The 17,295-nt window shown below is 42.5% G+C and overlaps 1 protein-coding gene across 3 annotated transcripts in view; it reads left to right on the top strand.

Moving 5' to 3' along the window:
* ING4 (inhibitor of growth family member 4) overlaps positions 1–15,086 on the top strand; it is a 15,424-nt gene extending 338 nt beyond the window's left edge. The window contains exons 1-8 of one of the 3 annotated variants that reach the window (XM_026861078.1): positions 7–360; positions 11,982–12,053; positions 12,246–12,412; positions 12,598–12,712; positions 13,029–13,137; positions 13,467–13,614; positions 13,946–14,007; positions 14,220–15,086. In XM_026861078.1, coding sequence (XP_026716879.1) covers positions 12,026–12,053; positions 12,246–12,412; positions 12,598–12,712; positions 13,029–13,137; positions 13,467–13,614; positions 13,946–14,007; positions 14,220–14,259 — 669 coding nt within the window. In that variant the 5' untranslated portion in view covers positions 7–360; positions 11,982–12,025 and the 3' untranslated portion in view covers positions 14,260–15,086. Of the gene's footprint in view, positions 1–6; positions 361–3,328; positions 5,701–11,981; positions 12,054–12,245; positions 12,413–12,597; positions 12,713–13,028; positions 13,138–13,466; positions 13,615–13,945; positions 14,008–14,219 lie in introns of those variants that run through there. The other 2 variants (XM_026861060.1, XM_026861070.1) reach the window with 2 other exon arrangements.
* Positions 15,087–17,295: the final 2,209 nt, after the last annotated feature.

Below are 17,295 nucleotides of genomic sequence, written 5' to 3'. Positions count from 1 at the left end.
ACCGGCTGCTCCTCCGCCGTGGGGCAGGGCTCGGCTGGGGCTCTTGCGGCAGCCCGGCCCCTCTGCGGTCCGGCAGCGGACAGCGCTTGGTTTGGCCCCGGAGGAAGGAGTCCGGCGCCTCGCCAGCCGCCTTTCGGGAGCGGCAGCTCGGCTGTCAGGGGCTTTCCCGGGATTAACTGCAGGGCTGGGGGAATCAAGCCGAAGATAACTTTTGTAGCTGTAGGAAGGTCGTTTCGGTAGATTCCTTCGCTGTCGTCTTACAAATGCAGTCCTGTTTCGCTGGTCCAAGAAGCGCTCTGTAAATACTAATGGAGTTGGTAACGTTATCTGAGCCCTCCTATGATACCATCCTGCTTTAAGGTGCTTATAACTTTGTTGGACTCTGCCCCTTTGGGGGATGACTTTCAATGCGTGTTTTACTCCCGTGTTCTTAAAATAGTCAGCTAGACTAAGCAGAGGAGTTGTTTTGAAGGAATGTGCGAATGAGTTAAGATTTAGTAACCTGTTCTTTGATTAATGCTCTGTTCATGTTTTCTTTTTGATCTGGTGTCAACATTAGAAACAGGGGAGCATTGGTGATGGGGTGGTGTGTTTAAAGCGTGGTAGTTCTGGTCACACGTCTTTTACTTCACTATACCTGGCTAAGTTAAATCTCGTGCTACCTGATTGCATATGCTTGGAAACTTTGGAGCTTGATTATTCAGAAATTTTGCTACAGTAGGTTTCCTCCAGTACAAAGTAGATACTGTGTTGATATGGAGACAAAGGGTCTCATTCGTTGTGTCTGCAGTACTACTTTTGTCATTAGGAAAGGAAACCTCTTGTGAATTAAGAAAATTCAAGAACCATAACAAATTTTGCTGAAAGCTGAAAATAAGCTGGAAGCAAGCAGGCAATCTAGGAGCTGCAAGGAAGGAGGATGCAAAAGCCAGGAAGAAGAGTTGAGTGAGGAGACAGATTGTTAGAGAGGAGCAAGGATTGGCTGAGCAAAGATGTATGTTTTTCTGCTCTTCTCATTCTGTTGTGAAAGAATGCAGTTGACAGGCTTCTCAGCAAAGATGGCCAGGAGCTGGGAGGATGGGGGCTGGAGGAGAAAGAAGCAGATGGACAAGGAGTAAGTGTATGGGGAGGATGCAGGTTTTTCCTGCTGGGAGAGCACAAGTGTATTTTGAGTAAGAACTGCAGTGCAAAGGTAAAGGAGTGAAAGACTTTGATTTGCAGATAGTAGGCAGAGATGAGAAAGATACAGCACTGGTGGAGAGGCATGGTAGATACGAGGTTGGAGAGAAAGGAAGCTGTCGCTGAGCTTGATGGCTAGAGTGCTCCCACCAAAGTCAAACACTGCTGGATCTCGTTGTCACCGTCAGCTAAAATCAGTGAACCCGCTGGAAACTCCTGTTCCCCTTTAGTACAAGCATGCAGAGAAAATGACAGACTCTTATTTTCTCTCTCAGCTGAGATGTGTGGTCCTGCAATTGAAGTAGAGATTCTCGTCCTGTGAAGGTAGATATTTATATGGTGGTGTCTTGTTTAAAAAAAAATAACGTGTACAATCTAAAAATACTTTAAAAAAATCTGGCTGCAGAGATGTTAGGAAGAACAAAGCAATCTTAACTGTGATGGTTTAGCCCTTTTTGCTCTTAAGGCCTTTTTCAATTTTGTCTGGTCGCATATACTATACAGGACATATCATTTCTCTTTTATAGCTAATTGTAGGACAGTTGCTGTTCTTAATCTAGAGTTTCTTTCAGAAAAGCACATCATATGAGTTGTAATACTTACAGTCAAAGAGTATCCATCTCAGTCTTCAGTAAGTTAGTTTACTGATAGGTGTTGCTGTCATGGATTTGTGACTTTTGTCTGTAGTTACTTTTCACAGTTCCAATATTAGTCATTGCACCTGTAACACCTTTCACCTTCCATGTTGAAGTGTCCCCTTATTAAAAATTTCTTCCTTGTGTAGATTGTAATTGATTAAATCTTAGCCTTCTTTCTGATAACTTAGAAAAATAAATGACCAGTGATAACATATTTTTCAGTTTTCTAATTACCCATATTGTTGTTCTCCAAGCCTGCTCTAATCTTTTAACATCCTACTTGAACTTCAGACTCTATGAAAATGCATACAGTCCTTTAGTAACCAGTGTTCTTCATGGTACTAACAAAAGAAGTCAGGTTATCATTCTGTTTGGTACGCCCTTATCCCTGTTCACCATTGCATTTCAGCTGGGAGCTCATATTCAGGTAACTATCTACCATTATATTGATACGATACAGTCTTTCTGAACAATACAGTCCAGCCTCCTTTTATCCATCGCTGATACTGCTCATTCCTAAATGTACTACCCTCCGTAAGACTTGATGGAAAGTAATCTGTTTGCAGACGAGCTGTCTTTTGCTGTCCCAGTGGTCTGTTCCTTCCATTCTCATTCTTCCAGTCTGCATCTCACTTCCAAGTGGGTAACTTTTCTTTTGGTGGATCAAGAACTGCTTCTGTGTAATTTGCACTAGTGGTACAGCCACAGCTTACAGTTCTCTATAATGCATTCTAAAGCCTGATGTAGCTGTTTAAAGTACTTTTAATAGATCTTATGTTTGGTTTGTTTCTTATTCTAGCTTGTTATGTAAGATACTTTCTGGTACTACATCAAGTATTTGACGCGAGTTGTAATTTAATCACTTCAGAAAATTATTTTTGCTAATGAAATATGTACTCTTATCAAAAATGTCCAGTTAGGCAAGTTTAACATTTAATCTATATTTTCATCCTTGTTTAATTCTTTTGAGATGATCTCAGATCAGCTGTTCCGTTTCTTTTCATACCTCCCTGCCAACATTCAGTTTCCCCCTTGCTCCTCCTTTCTCCTTCCTTCCTTTTTCTTTTTTTTTTTTTAATTATTTAAGTATTTTTAAAGATTGAGTTCAGTTTTGATGGCGTTCACTAATGTTTCAAAACTTCCTGAAAATAGATACAAATAGGCCAGAACCCTTGGTCAGCTCTTCTAAAAATGTCTAATATTTATATCTTGGAATGGAATTCTTTTAGTATTTTAGTGCTAATGCATACACAGTTTTCGGTTGAATTTTTTTTCCTCCCACAGAGATTCTCTTTCATATGGTTTACTGGCTGGATCTGCTCAGGGAATGAATGAGGAGTGTGTGATGAAAGAGGGCAGTTGTTTGTAGGACCTCTTCATATCCTTGAAGAAAGGGAAGGCGTATAATGAATTAAGTGAACATTGTAAGAAGAAAAAAGTGGCCTATCTCTGAGGCAGTTGAATACCACTCTGACAAAGTGAGTTTGATGTTTGTGTTTATTTTGGGGGTCACACTTTTTACAGGTTCTCCTTGCATGGCTTGTGTTTCCCTCATATTATGAGTGAAAATGTGTAGTCAGCTGCAACTGAAGTCTTCTTTGAACAGATAATTCTGAAAAGTCAGACTGTGTAGCATTTTTAGACATTTCAAGAGGTGTGTTTGTAATGACCTGGCCTTCTTGGCTTTAATCTTTCTGCCTCAGTAAATCTCTTGACCTTCATTTTATTGTTAAGGAAAGTGGGCTGCTCCACAGCAACATTGTGAAAAAGCATTATAATGTCACATAACGAACACCTTGAAAAGCTGATTGCCAATTCAGTTTTCGTATTGGGTTTTAGGTCGTGTATGTGTGACTCTGTATTGAGCAAAGAGGAAAAAAAAAAACCACCTTTGAATCACTGCTCAGTCACTAGGAATAACTGCCTCATATGAAAATGTCATGCGGTTAGGTAATTAAAAACTGCATTTTAAAATGCACGAGCAGTCTGGCAGAGCTATACATACAGCCTCAGTTGTTTCAGTTCATAAATTTTGAGTCCTCTCATTTGGACATCTGAAGTTCTTTTCCAGGAGATTTTTGTGGAACAGCCAAGTTATCAAGGTGTCTGCCAGCTTCCTAGGTCTGGTATTTCAGTAGCTTTCAAGTCCTTGCTGTAATTTGAAACTGGGTTTAGACCTAGGATTAGACATGCCCTTGCCTTTGCTCTTAAACTGTTAATTGCAAAGCATATCTGTCTGAAATGTGTTATGCTCCTAGCAGATGTTTTTGCAGCAGAAAAATATGCACATTCCTGCTGTGCTGAACATCCTGACAGAGGAACTCTGTATCTTGTCTGCTCTGATCACCTTCCTTCCTTCATCCTACTGAAGCTGCCCCTTCAATGACTGTACTGAGCCAAAGGATTCAGGGAGGAGGAAGAAGAGGAATGAATGTTTCTTGCTCCAGATCTCTTCTTCCCAGGTGTTTTTATTTGAGCATGGCTCTTTCCTCAGTTCTCTTCAGTGGCTGAAGTTAAGCATGAAGAGATTTCCATCTCTTCAAATATTGTTTTTGTGGTCTCTAAACCATTTTGCGACTGCTTCTGAGAGGAGAAAGGAAGGTTCTGAAGTGCTTTCCCTCACACCAAGAAAGCAGTGCAGATTTAGTAGGGGAAAAACTATGGGTACAAAGGAGTTAGAGGTGTAGAAATGAATGGAAGAAGAATAAGGAGGAAGAAAACAGTGTTTTGTGATGAGAAGATTGAATGTGCATGACGATTCATTAGAGGAGTTTGTGCTTGCTCAAACTTGAGTTAGTGTGCTTGGCTCACTATCTGCTCTCGTACTAGATTAGAAATACTATAGTGGAGGCTTTGAGGGGGAGAAAAGAAGGGTGACTAATACAGATTTTCTAGAAGATGGGATGCAAATGCTGAGTTTTCTTCACATTTGGAATTTTTGGGAGGATTGCAGAGCTTCTTTATAATGGGCATTGTTGAAGTACACTTATTCCGAAAACAGTCCCAGATAGTTTTCTACAAGTCTGTTTATATGTGAATGTGCCATGAGTGTAGGGATTGTCTTTATAGTAGAGGGAACTGCTGTACAACTGCATGTATTTTCTACCATCAGTGCTTCCCTGTTTACCCACCTAGTGGGTATTGGAATAAAGTAAGCCTATTTAGTGACAAAACACAGATTTATCTTTTATGGCAACAGAACCAAGGCATGTACCTCTCCTCACCTCTCTGGTGCCTGAATTTATTTTGAAATGCCTTCTCTGCTCACCTACCTGTGTTGAACTGCTGAGGAGGCATCTGTGCAGTTGCTAACACAGCTGAGGTGAATGGAAAGGTTGTGTTTGTGGGTATGCTTCCTGAAGCAATAAAACAACACCTTCCCTGATGGTTCCAGCCATGTGTCCACCACATATATTCCTGCTGATGAAGCTGTTGCTTTATTTGCCTTGCTGAACAGGGAGCATGCGTTGTTCCACTTGGGAAGTGTGTGCCAGACTGGAAGGAAGTTCAAATTTCCTGAATTTGAATAAATTACTGAATAAATGTCAGCATAAAATGTTGATAAGGAATGGTAACAAAACAATAAAAAGTGTTTCCATCTTCCCCCACCCCAAACCTTTGAGGACCTAGATTCTGCCAACATTTTGAATCTGAATTAGACCTAAAGGCTTGGGAGAGTCATCAGCAGAGGGCTAGTAGCCTTGGTGATCTTGAGAGGTAGAGAAATGTTGCTGGCCTGTCTACTCAGATGGCTGCTTGATATTAATTCCGTTGTCTTGGAGGCCACCAGTCAGGACCCGTTCCAGGAGCTGACACTAGGACTTATCTGCCTCAGTGAAGAGGATGATGGAGACAGCAGATTTAGATGAGGAGTCCTCAGCTGGTAAGTTAACATGGTACTGTGTAGTTGTTTGGGGTTTTTCCCCTTTTTTGTACTGATTAGGGAAGCATTAAGTTTTCTTTGCTCCTTCTATTTGCATATGTCAATAGGCACATAGAATTGCACCAGTTCAGGGTTTGTCAATACTGGAAAACTTAATGGCAGCATAAGCACAGAGCAACAGAAGCAGCATACACCCTCTTGAAAGTCATCTTTCTTCAGCAACTGACATGGGAATGTCCTTTCATTCCTTGATAACATTAGCTAGTAAAATACGATTATTCAGCTACATCTGTCTGGATTTTCCTCTGTATAACTTCATCAAATGAGGGTATGATGTGTAATTGTCATCTTAATACTCTTGGAGGGCATATGTGTGATGTCAGAACTAGCTGTGGCTAGCCCTCAGTTCCTTCCCAGGCTTGGCTGTGTTCCACATTCCCCAGAGTTCTCACTGCACCTACAGTCATTATTCTGACCCCTCCCCAATGGAGCATGCAGCCATACCCTCCTGTTCTTGCCTCTCAAGTTTCTCACATCATACTTCAGATATGCAAATCTCTTAATAAATTGTTTCTATATTTAACACTGCTTTAGTGGAGTGAAAGATGCCTTTCACCTTACTGAGACTGGATTAGTTGCATCTGTGATGCAGCACACATGATCTCTGGAAAATTACAAAAGATCTCATGCAGGGGAGAGATTTTTGTGATTCATAGGCATCATTTGTCTGTGAAAGATGCTGGCACAGCCCCCACTAAGCTAATACATTTATAATTGTTAATGACCAGTTCATTTAAACTTGGTTGCTGATTAGTATTTTAATCAGCGTTGATAGAAGATGGCATTACATGACAAAGCATACTGCATTTTCTCTGCATTTCTTCACTTACCCAACAGCAAGTCTGATCTGACCGTTTTGTCAGGTAGCCCTATGATCTCCTTGGTGGTGGTTCTGCCTTTGGAGATCTGTGACGGGCTGGAAATGCCTGGAGTGGTGCAAGTCTAATTTGACATGTTAGTCTTCCAAGCTTCTGAAATCAAGGTTGATCTTTTAACACAGTGATAAAGATCCCTTTTCTAATACTTAACAACATCACCTACTATCTTGGCTGTGGATGCTGTAGCATTGAATTAATGCAATAAGAAAGAGACAAAAAGAGCCTGAGAAAAGGGTTCACTCTTTGGGGAGTACTAGGTTTCTGTGGCTGTTACATTGACTGATAATCTGTTTCTTTGGGCAGTGCCTGAAGTAGATGTGCTTGGGTGGACTGGTGTGCAGTGCACTGGCCCCGAGCTTGGGGTGTATGCCATGGTCACATAATTCCTGGGTGCCTGCGCAGTTTACTATGCACCCAGGTACCCTGTTTGTAGGAATGTAGGTAGTATTATCCCTTACAGAGCTGTTGAGAGTATGTTACAGGTTAGGATGCCTATATTGCAGTAGGGCTGAGTCATATATGCATAGAGAGAAAGGTATATATTATACACATCCACCAATTTCAATAAATTGTGTGGAAAGATAAATAATTAGCTGAGAGTGCAGGACAGAGTAGAAGCAGCAGTTTAAAAGGATTATACCCTCTAAAAAGAGGGATGGAGGGATATGCAAGGTATCTTCCCGCTAATGAGGAATCCTTAAGGATATTGTATAGTTGAGAACTGTCAATGTTAGATTAATGGTTGAACTAGATGATCTTCAATGTTGTTTCCAATGTAGATGATTCTGTGAAGCAAGGAAGCTTCTGAAAATTGCTATAAGCCAGTTGTCCTGCAGTGTACTTAAAATGCTACAAAATTATGAGAATCATGGAGTACTGAAAAGTCCTGTGTGCTTCCCCCACAAGATACCAGCCAATTTCCTATCTCAGGAGGCAAAGAACTTACCCTCTCCTTGTGGCAGTCCCTGGCACAAGCAGGATTTTTTAAATTATCTTCAGCAATGTGTTTAAACTGTTTGCTGAAATCTGTACTGTTCAATAAAGCAACTGTGGTTATGTTTCAAAATTTATTTTCACATTTTTTAATAAATTGAAACATGCATCTGAACATAATGGGTGAACATATGTCTCAGGAGAGGGACCGTGTATTTGTGTAGTGCTTGGTGCAATGGATCTGTTTAGGAGTTTGGACATTGTCACAGTCCAAACCCATTGTTTCGCACAGTTAAAAGACGTGCTCTGGAGGACTGAAGCATAGTGAAAGTTGTTGGGTTGTGTAGGCTTGCACTCTGTGTGTCTATATCAGAGTTAACATCAGAGTTAAGCAGCTGAAATTTAAATATCAGTTGCCTACACTTGACACCCCACATGTGTTTCTAAAAAATAAATAGTAATAATTGAAGGGGAAGGAGGGTCTTGATGGATCCTGACTTGTGGAGAGTGAGAGTGCATGGTTCTTTAGCGACAAGACAGCAGGGTCATGGATGCCTGCAGATGAATGAATGAGGTAAGGAATGACAAGGAAAGAGGAGAATAACAAACAAACGAAGAATGGGAGTAGTGAAGGAGTAGGAGTTGAGGAAAGGAAAGATGAAGGTAGGTAGAGAGACTTTTTTTAACTTGTGATAGGAAATTAAAGTGAGAAAACAAAGGGGTGGGAAAAACTCAATGAGAGACTTGCAATGATGATTTTCAGGGTAATCGTACTGTGACAGGAATGAGTGGGGTACAGTGGGGCTGCATGTGGCTCTGTGTGGATCTAGGCAGATTAACACGGTTGCATTAATGCCAGCCCGTGCTTTGGGCAAAGCTGCTGGCATTGCAAGCACTGTATTCACTGCACATCTCCACCCTCCTCTTCCACTCTTGCAGCTATGCCATTTGTGTTGAAAGAGGCCCTTGCTTTTGTTTTTCTGTCAGATTGTTGCCTGTCTGGGACAGAGTGACTGCCCTTCTCTGCCCCCTCTTCTCAAGTGATCAAGGATGCCTCTAGGGTGTTTTTTCTTTACACTGATCCATTCCAGAATCTGAGAATTATTTGGGTATTTTACAGTTGTTTAGTCACAAAAAGTTTAGGTGTATTTTACAATAAGAAGAAAGAGCAAATGGAAAGGAGTCATTCAGGAGGAAACAAAGTAACATGAATGTTTTTAGAAGGACTGAAGTGTGTTGTGTTAGTAGGAATGAGGAAATAAAACTTAAATCTTAGGTGTGGGTTTTTTTTTTTAATGGGACTTTTAGGGTGGTGTCTGATAGCCAGCATGGCACAGGCCAGGCAATTTCAGCAAGTATACTGACCTCTGATAAATTCTGTGATGCTTTTGAGTTAAGCGGCAGACAGAAAACTTCCCTGTAGTTAGATGAACCTATATACATACAAACTATAAGAGTTTGTTGCTCAGTTAAAACTTGCTTAGCTGCAGCTTTGTCTTGTTATGCTTTTTGTTCTTGCCGAACTCTCTGGATCTTAATTTCTAAAGCTTCTTTCCACTTTCAGTTGGATAGATAAAGCATCTTTATAACAGTTCTGATTATAAAGTCACTGTACTGTTACTTGTTTCATTTTCTCCCAGTTTATTGACGAAGCAATTGCAGAATGTGGGTCCGATAATAGATTTGCAGAGTGAAACATTTTACCGGAGTTTTATAAAATCATTTTGCTGATTTTAGCAGGGAAGGAATTCAAATGACAGGGGTTTGCCTCATCAGTCCCCGTGGAAACCTGCCCAGCTAATGAGCCTCTGGAAGATCATTGCTTCTACGTGCTTGACTGGTAAATGATCCGCCAACTGGGTCTGTGCTGAGCGTGAGTGTCTGCCTTGGCCAGAGCCAGCACTGGATGATGCCCCTCTCCACGCTGCCGGGAGCTGCTGGGAGCTAGGTGCTCTGCACGCCTGGAAGCAGGGACCGAGGCAAGAAACAAGGCAGGGAACAAGGCAGGGGAGGCCCTGGCCGGGCTGTGCAGGGCTGGCAGCGAGGGGAGGCGGTGCTGGGAAGAGAGTCTCCAAAGGATGGATGGCACGGGCTGAAAAGACCAGACCGAGCACATTAGAGGCAGAGGGAAGACAGAGGTTTTCCAGGCGAGGGCATGTGCTGGCGTCAATGGTAGTGGCAGATTTTTACAGTAACAGCTGTAAAAAATAAAGCACAGTCCCTTTCAGGTTCTGTAACAGAAGCAGACTCCTGCCTGAGTTTCTCCTGCTGTGAGGATATTGCTGTGAAACATGGCTGTAAGCTCATGTAGGGTTGTTCTGCCCAGAGAATAGCATCCCACTGTTTCTTTGTGCTAGCCTAGGTGCTCACTCTATCTAAAGGTTTCTAGCCCTGCTGAGGGAAAACTGACTGTATGCGGTGGAATTTGTGCTTTTACTTTCCTTTCTAGAAGAGAAAAAGAAATTGCATTAATCTTTTTTAAAAACTACAAAGTCAAGAATTTAGAAGTCATGATCTTCCAGGACTAATAAACTTGCTGTAAATTTGACATATTGTGTGCAGTGCAAGAACAGATACTGTTTTCCTCTAGAGGATACCTGTCTTGTCTTCTGTAGGGGATGCTTTGGAAAGGAGTGAAAAGCAGCATGCTGCAGCATGACCCAGGTTTCATTTGCTGTATAAATTGAAAGGTTTGGAGTTGATGAGTCTGGGGATTGCAGGAAAGAAAAAGGCTTGGTCTTGAGATTCCCAAGCTGGATTTGATCCCTGCCATAAGCTCCTGTTGTAAGCAATGATAATTTTCAGGATTGTGTCCCTGTTGTCTTCCAAGATGCTTTTTTGAGCCATAGCGATGTAATTTGGTAGTCGTCTCCTTGAACCTTGTGCGTAGTCTGACATGTTGGACTATCATGGAAGTATCAAATTTAGGAATGTGCAGATAGCCTTAATTTTACTGCTTACTAATTTTTTGAGAATTTGATGTTGCAGTGTTAACTATCGTTGAGTGCAGGAGGGTGATGTGTATGTGCTGTGTGATTATGTATCTGGGTGCTTAAGGACACCTACTATCTGAGCATTTCTCAATACTTTAATTAGAAATATCAATGTAAATTTATTGAAGCAATAACATGCTTACTTATGAGGATTCTGTATGTAACTTACTGTATATACTCTGCAAAAAAATAAGTTAAAGCTTCTGAGCACAGTGAGGCCCACAGTTGTTTTTATTTCTTACAGGAATTAATTTCATGGCCCGTGTGTAGTACTTGTTAAAATGTGCCTCTTGCATACAGACCTTCTCTACTGGCTGATTGCTTTTCAGGAAAGTGTCTCTGCTGTAGAAACATGTGGGAGCGAAAATAAAGACTGCTGCTGGGACGGATGTATTAGACAGTTTTGATGATGGGTAGGCACACCTTTATTTACACTCCCTATGTGTTGGGGAGTGGGTTCAGGAAGCAGACATACTTATGTTGTGTTTCTGAATAGCTTTTCCCCCCACCTTTTTCTTTCTTTTTTTTTTTTTTTAACCTGCAAGAGAGATTTATTTTTTTTTTTTGTTAGATATGAAGGTGAGAACAGTCAAGCTTGGACTTCAGGTTAATGCAGTGACACTAGATCTCAGTTTGATTAGACAGGCATGGAAAAATGAGAATTATTTTTATCGGCTTTGTCAGTTGAGCATCTGGTGATGCCTAGGGGGTGAGTAGCATAGTGCATTGAAAATTAATTGACTATCAATTTCACATTGCTCATTCAGAGCCCTACAAGTATTTATTATTCATGAAGTATAGCATCCTTCCAGGTGTTGGACAGACCACACTGAGATTATGGTGCAGAAGACAGAACAAGAAACGTGTGATGATGGGGGTTTAAGACTGATGTTCACTGCTTCCATTCCTGTCTAAGACTTGCTTTCTGGCTCTGCACAAAGTGTCGCCTGTCCCCTACATGTAAAATAGATGCGTTAAGATGGACTCACTTTTCAGTGAATTAGCATTTGATCAACTTAAATTTTTACATCCTGTTATAGAAATACCTAGATGGCATTATTTACCAGCTGTTGTACTATTTTTTTCATTAATTAATGGAGTACTTGAATGAATATGTTGTATTATAATGACTCACTTCATTACAAATTTTGGTTTTCTGCTTTCTTAATGTAGGCATTTCTGCATGGCAGCAGTTTTCTGTTAACTAGTGTGTATTACAGAACTATGCTCCTGGATTAAATATATCATATTTTTATAGTTTTGTCTCCTTTGGAGTTGACAACAAATGGAAGCATGCTGATGTGCACCAAGAAAGGGCACTGGGTATCACGGGAGTGGTGTCATCATTTAGCTTTGTTTCTGCCTTGGCATCGTGGACAGGAACCTGACTTCTCTATGTACCCTCCTTTCCCTGCAGGTATTGAGAACCTGCCGTTTGAATTGCAGAGAAACTTCCAGCTTATGCGAGATCTGGATCAGAGGACAGAAGGTGAGGATTAAAGGTGGTTTTGTTGAGGAGTCAGGATGTATGCAGCTTGACCAGCTTTTCTTTCCTTTGCCTTTATGATGGGGATCTCAGGGCAGGGGAGGAAGCTCTGCTCTGATCCTGCCATCTCTTAGAGCAAGGCACTGTAGTGTGTGTGTATGTGTATTTACATATTTAATGGTAAACTTGTTTCAGACCTCAAGTCAGAGATCGATAAGTTGGCCACAGAGTATATCAGCAATGCACGGACTTTGTCTTCGGAGGAAAAACTGGGGCTTCTCAAGCAAATCCAGGAGGCCTATGGGAAATGCAAGGAGTTTGGGGACGACAAGGTCCAGCTGGCTATGCAGACCTACGAGATGGTATGAAGGGAAGTGTCTTAGTGCTTATCGTATGAAAAGCTGTACTAAAGCCCCCAGTCTTGGGAGGCTCTGATCTCTCTTTTTAGGCCCTCCCCACTCTTGCTTCCCAGCTCTTAATGCAAGCCTGCTCCTGTCTGCCCCTGGGCTCTGTTCTTTATGACTCCTGGTCCCTGTCACCTTTGCAGGTTGATAAGCACATCCGGCGGCTGGACACAGACCTCGCTCGCTTTGAAGCAGACCTGAAGGAGAAGCAGATAGAGTCGAGTGACTATGACAGTTCTTCCAGCAAGGGCAAGAAGAGTGAGTACCACCACTGGGCTGCAGATTGATACAGGAGGCAGCCAAGTGACTATGGAAGTGGTGGGGATGAAGGCAGGCACTGGAGTGGTACAGACTGTTACGCTGGAATCTGAAGGACAGGTAAAAAGATTGTGACCTGGGCGCTTCTTGTGTGAGCATATTCAAGGCCGCTAGATATAATTAAGACAGGGTGCATGGCCCAAAGCCAATATGCACTCCACAGTAGGAGTGTATTTTTAGTGCTGGAGAGGTTGTTGCTGTCAGGTGTCTGTTTTGGTGGGGTGGCAGATGCAACACCTCTTTCTCTTCTTACCAGAGGGCCGAGCCCAGAAAGAGAAGAAAGCTGCCCGTGCTCGCTCTAAAGGGAAGAACTCTGATGAGGAAGCACCAAAAACTGCCCAAAAGAAATTGAAGCTTGTCCGCACGTAAGTATTTGAGAGATTTGTGGAAATGAGGAGCAGCACTACAAATCAGACCAAGGGAGGCCTAGCTAGACTTCCCTGTGAAGGATCAGACTATACAGTGTGTCCCCTGTCCCTCCTTGGGAAGCAAGAAGAAGGAGACCTTTTAATTCTTTCAGGGGAGCGTGACATGAAGGGGAAGGCAGGTCACTTCAGTGGAGTTGTGTGCGTGTGCTTAAAAATAGAGGAGTGTCTGTCTCTGCCAAACAAGCGATACATATCTTGGGAGGCATGAAGGGACTCGAAGGCTGACCTACTTTATTTTGCTGACCTACTTTATTCCTGTCCTGCAGTAGCACAGAGTATGGGATGCCTTCAGTCACCTTTGGAAATGTGCACCCTTCAGATGTATTGGATATGCCTGTGGACCCCAATGAGCCTACTTACTGCCTCTGCCACCAGGTCTCCTATGGGGAGATGATCGGCTGCGACAACCCTGATGTAAGAGCTTGCTGGAAATGGGGGAGAAGGGAGTAGAGGGGAGTCTTGCACAGAAAGTCTTATCCTGCCTGGGCAAGGCCTGATGCAGCAAGCAGTGATAAGGAGAGGACTTGCCTTGGGTAGTTTGGAAGGGCAGAGGGGTGACTTGCTGTGACCTCTTTCTTCAGAGTTTTCCTTAAAATGACAATGTGTAGGTTGGGCATGAGTTCATTCCCTGATTGCTGCTAGGGATTTAGGAGTTAGTGATCAAATGTGGGGAAGCTTCAGTAGCCCAGAAGCAGGGATTTCAAAAGAAAACTGCTCTTTAACTTACCGCTCTCCATCCCAACAGTGTTCCATTGAATGGTTTCATTTTGCCTGTGTGGGTCTGACAACAAAACCAAGAGGAAAATGGTGAGTGAACAAGCAGTCTGGAAGGCGCATTGGTCTTTGGAAAGGGGAGGTTCTGGGTGGCAAAAGGGAGAGTACTGTATGTACAGACCTCTCAAAAAGGAAAACTTGAATTAAGGCTTTGTTGGGGACCTTGGAAAAGGTCCTTTGGGACTGTATATTTGAGGTTCATTGTTACGCCCTAAATGCTGGCTTTTTACTTCCCTTTCCACCAGGTTCTGCCCTCGCTGTTCCCAGGAGAGGAAGAAGAAGTAAAATCCCACGAGCCCTCAGTACTGCTGCAGGAGCTCTCTTCCCCCTGCCAGGGCCTCGTCCCAGCTCCCCCAGCCCTTGGGGCCTTGGCTGGGGGGAGTCTTTACCTTTTTGTGGTTTGGGCCATCCCTGGAATGGTGTGTACCCTCACGGCGGTTCCTGTGTGTTCTGTATCCCTGGTTGCTCCAAAACCCTAAAGGAAGCCCTCTCTGTACTATTCCAAACAGGTCTCTGAACCTCAAAGGGAATGAATGAGGGCACCAGGGTAGCCACCAGATTCCCGGGGATTCAGGTAGCCCCTGATTTTCCTTGGCTTTCCTTCAAACTCCTCAAAGTTCATTGCCTACTCTCTGCTTAGAGAACAAGGCTATGGAATGGGGGAAGGAAAGGAGGTAAGTCTTCAGCATTTTAGGTCTTTGATTTTCCTGGATCTTTTCCAGGAGAGAGGGAGTAACCAGGCCACTTCTTAATCTAGTGGGCTGGTTGAGAGACTGAAAATCTAATGTACTGCCTATCTTTAACCATTCCACTACTGGTATTGAGCAGCCTCTTTTGTTGGGGAGAGGAGGAGGAGGAGGGAGTGTTTAGAGCTAGCTTTGTCTCTCTTATTCCTGGGGTAAACTTGCTGGTCTGGGAAGTACATTGTGTGAAGGAGGAAGAATTTCTGACCACATGGGTAGAAATGGCTTGATCTAGCCTGTCTTCTGGCTCCAAAATTCTGCCTTCCTTTTGTGCAGTGGTGCTTCTCCATTATGTTGATGATGGGAAGTTTGGGGATTCAGATCCCACTTGTATAATACAGAATTAAATAAAATTCATTGAAACAAATACTTCATTTGCTGTGCTGTCGCCTCCAAAGTAAACTGAGGCAGTTGTTCTCATTATTCTTTCTCTCTCGTCTCTGCTTTTGTTCTAAACAATTAATTTTCAGCTTTTTCATGTAACAATCCTGAACAGCATTAGTAAATGACATTCTGCCTGAGTTAGGCTTGAAAATACTTGCAAAAGGTTACTAAGCTTTCAAGTGGCTGTGAAAAAGACCTGCCCCTTCAGTTGTGCCCTCACAAGAGGGTGGACATTTATTCTCATTTTGATGGATCATTTACTTCATCAGTTGTCTCCTCTTAAATGAGGAGAGGTGGAGGTTATAGAAAGCCAGCCCTCTCAGTGTCTGTTGGGCAGCACAGTTGAGAAAATAAGCCATCAGCACAAACCATGTGCATCCAAGAATGTGGATAGATTTTCCAGATACCCTGATAACTTGCTCCCCAGTGGGTCGCTTTCACCTTGGATCACCTTGTTGTCAGAAATTCCAGCTGCTGTTACTAAGATAATGTCAGGCTCCAAAACAGTTACTGAAGACGTGTGTGTCTTCTACGTGTCTGCAGGGAACTGGGAGGAGGTGATCCATACTGAAGCTCCGCTTTATCAATTCCATTCCATTGGCACAGCCTGGAGGTTGATGAGCTTGAGTCTGTTCTTCCTGCTTGTTCTCTGCTATTCAGGAGGGCTTAAACTTTTCACCGGAGACATTAAATGTTTTCCTTGCATAGATAACTTGTAGGAGGAGTTGGTAGCAGGAAGACAAAGCTCTTCTAGAGGTTCGTTATTAAAACCATCCAGAAGACTCTGTAGGTGAAAAACAATGATGCTCTCACCTTGTAATTGTATGGGCACCCTGTCAAAACCATCAACTCAGAAGCTGGTGTTAAGTCTCTGCTCAAGTGAGTTAGCATTGAGTCAGTCTTTGCTTTTGCACAGGAAAAAAATAGCTGTAAGCTCTTACCCAGACTGTGGCTCTCATGGTTTGGGGTATCACTTGCCACAGTCCGTATTTCAATCCCCAGATTGTCTTAGTGCGGCGGGCGGAGGAAGCAAGCAGCCGATTCAATGTGAATGATAGAGCAAGCTTCAACTTTATTGAAAGAAATCACACCTTATATAAGCAGTCTACAATACACTACTTGCAACTCTATTGGATACATTCAAGAAACTACATTATAATGTCTCAGCCATTGGGTACATTCAAAAGATCACATTATAATACACCAGCCCCTTGTGGCATTTCTGGTATGCATAAACATCTTTCTTGCTGTAAACCTGCTTCTCTCCCAGTGCTGCTTCTCTTCACCCCCCAAGGTCGTAGTGTGCCCCCAACTTATCTCTGTGTTCTCACAACAATCCTCGTTAGCACAACTGAGCCCTGGGTCTTCATCCTTGTTTACATAACTGTACCCTGGGTTCTTTCCTTTGTTTACCTCAGGTGGCTGGGACCGACTTCTGCAGGGAGCTATGGCCTTGCTCTCTGCAAGGCGTTCTCCAACAATTCCCCCTTTTTGTGCAGGCTGCACAAGCATAAATTTACTAATATTTCTCATTATACTACTATATGCCATCTTAATACTTACTATAATCAATAATATTATTCCTAATCACCACAATAAACTCTTAAAGGTACCCTATTAAGTACAAAGCATCCCATATTAACTATATTCAAAGGATATGACTAAATACTACAAAATAAACAGTAAGGAAAATATGGAATAGCACACTTAATTAATAGAAGTACTGACATTCAGATCCGCAATTGTTAGGGAACCCTGGATACGGTGAGAAATTAGAGTGCCTTTCCTCACAAACTGGAAACCCTACGTGATGCGTCCATCCATAGATCCAAAGTCGCTGCAACCAGGTCCAGCCCTTAAAGCAACAGGCCAAAATAACTGGCAACTTCCTTTGAGCGGAAACATCTGACTTCATCCTCCTGTTGGATTCCACCTGGAGCCTGGCCAGTACTCCAGGGGGAAAACCAAGGGAGTTTCTAAATAAGGTTAAATACTTGAGTTCTTAATTCTTAATATTACTAAACAAAGTTGAATACACACATTCTTAGAGCATCTTATCCTTATTAATAACTATATTTTATCTAAAGTACATCTTGCATAAGTGACTAGTAAGCTTATATATTTCATTAAGGAGTTACAATTACTGTTAGCATTTTCTCTTAAAAGAATTGGCAACTGTAGTGTAGTTTGTTCT

The sequence above is a fragment of the Athene cunicularia genome (genome assembly GCF_003259725.1).
Source record: "Athene cunicularia isolate RWA chromosome 1 unlocalized genomic scaffold, athCun1 chr1_part1, whole genome shotgun sequence".
NCBI classification, from domain to species: Eukaryota; Metazoa; Chordata; class Aves; order Strigiformes; family Strigidae; genus Athene; species Athene cunicularia.
Note: the sequence above shows the minus strand (reverse complement) of the source record. Positions and strands in the feature narration are given on the sequence as shown.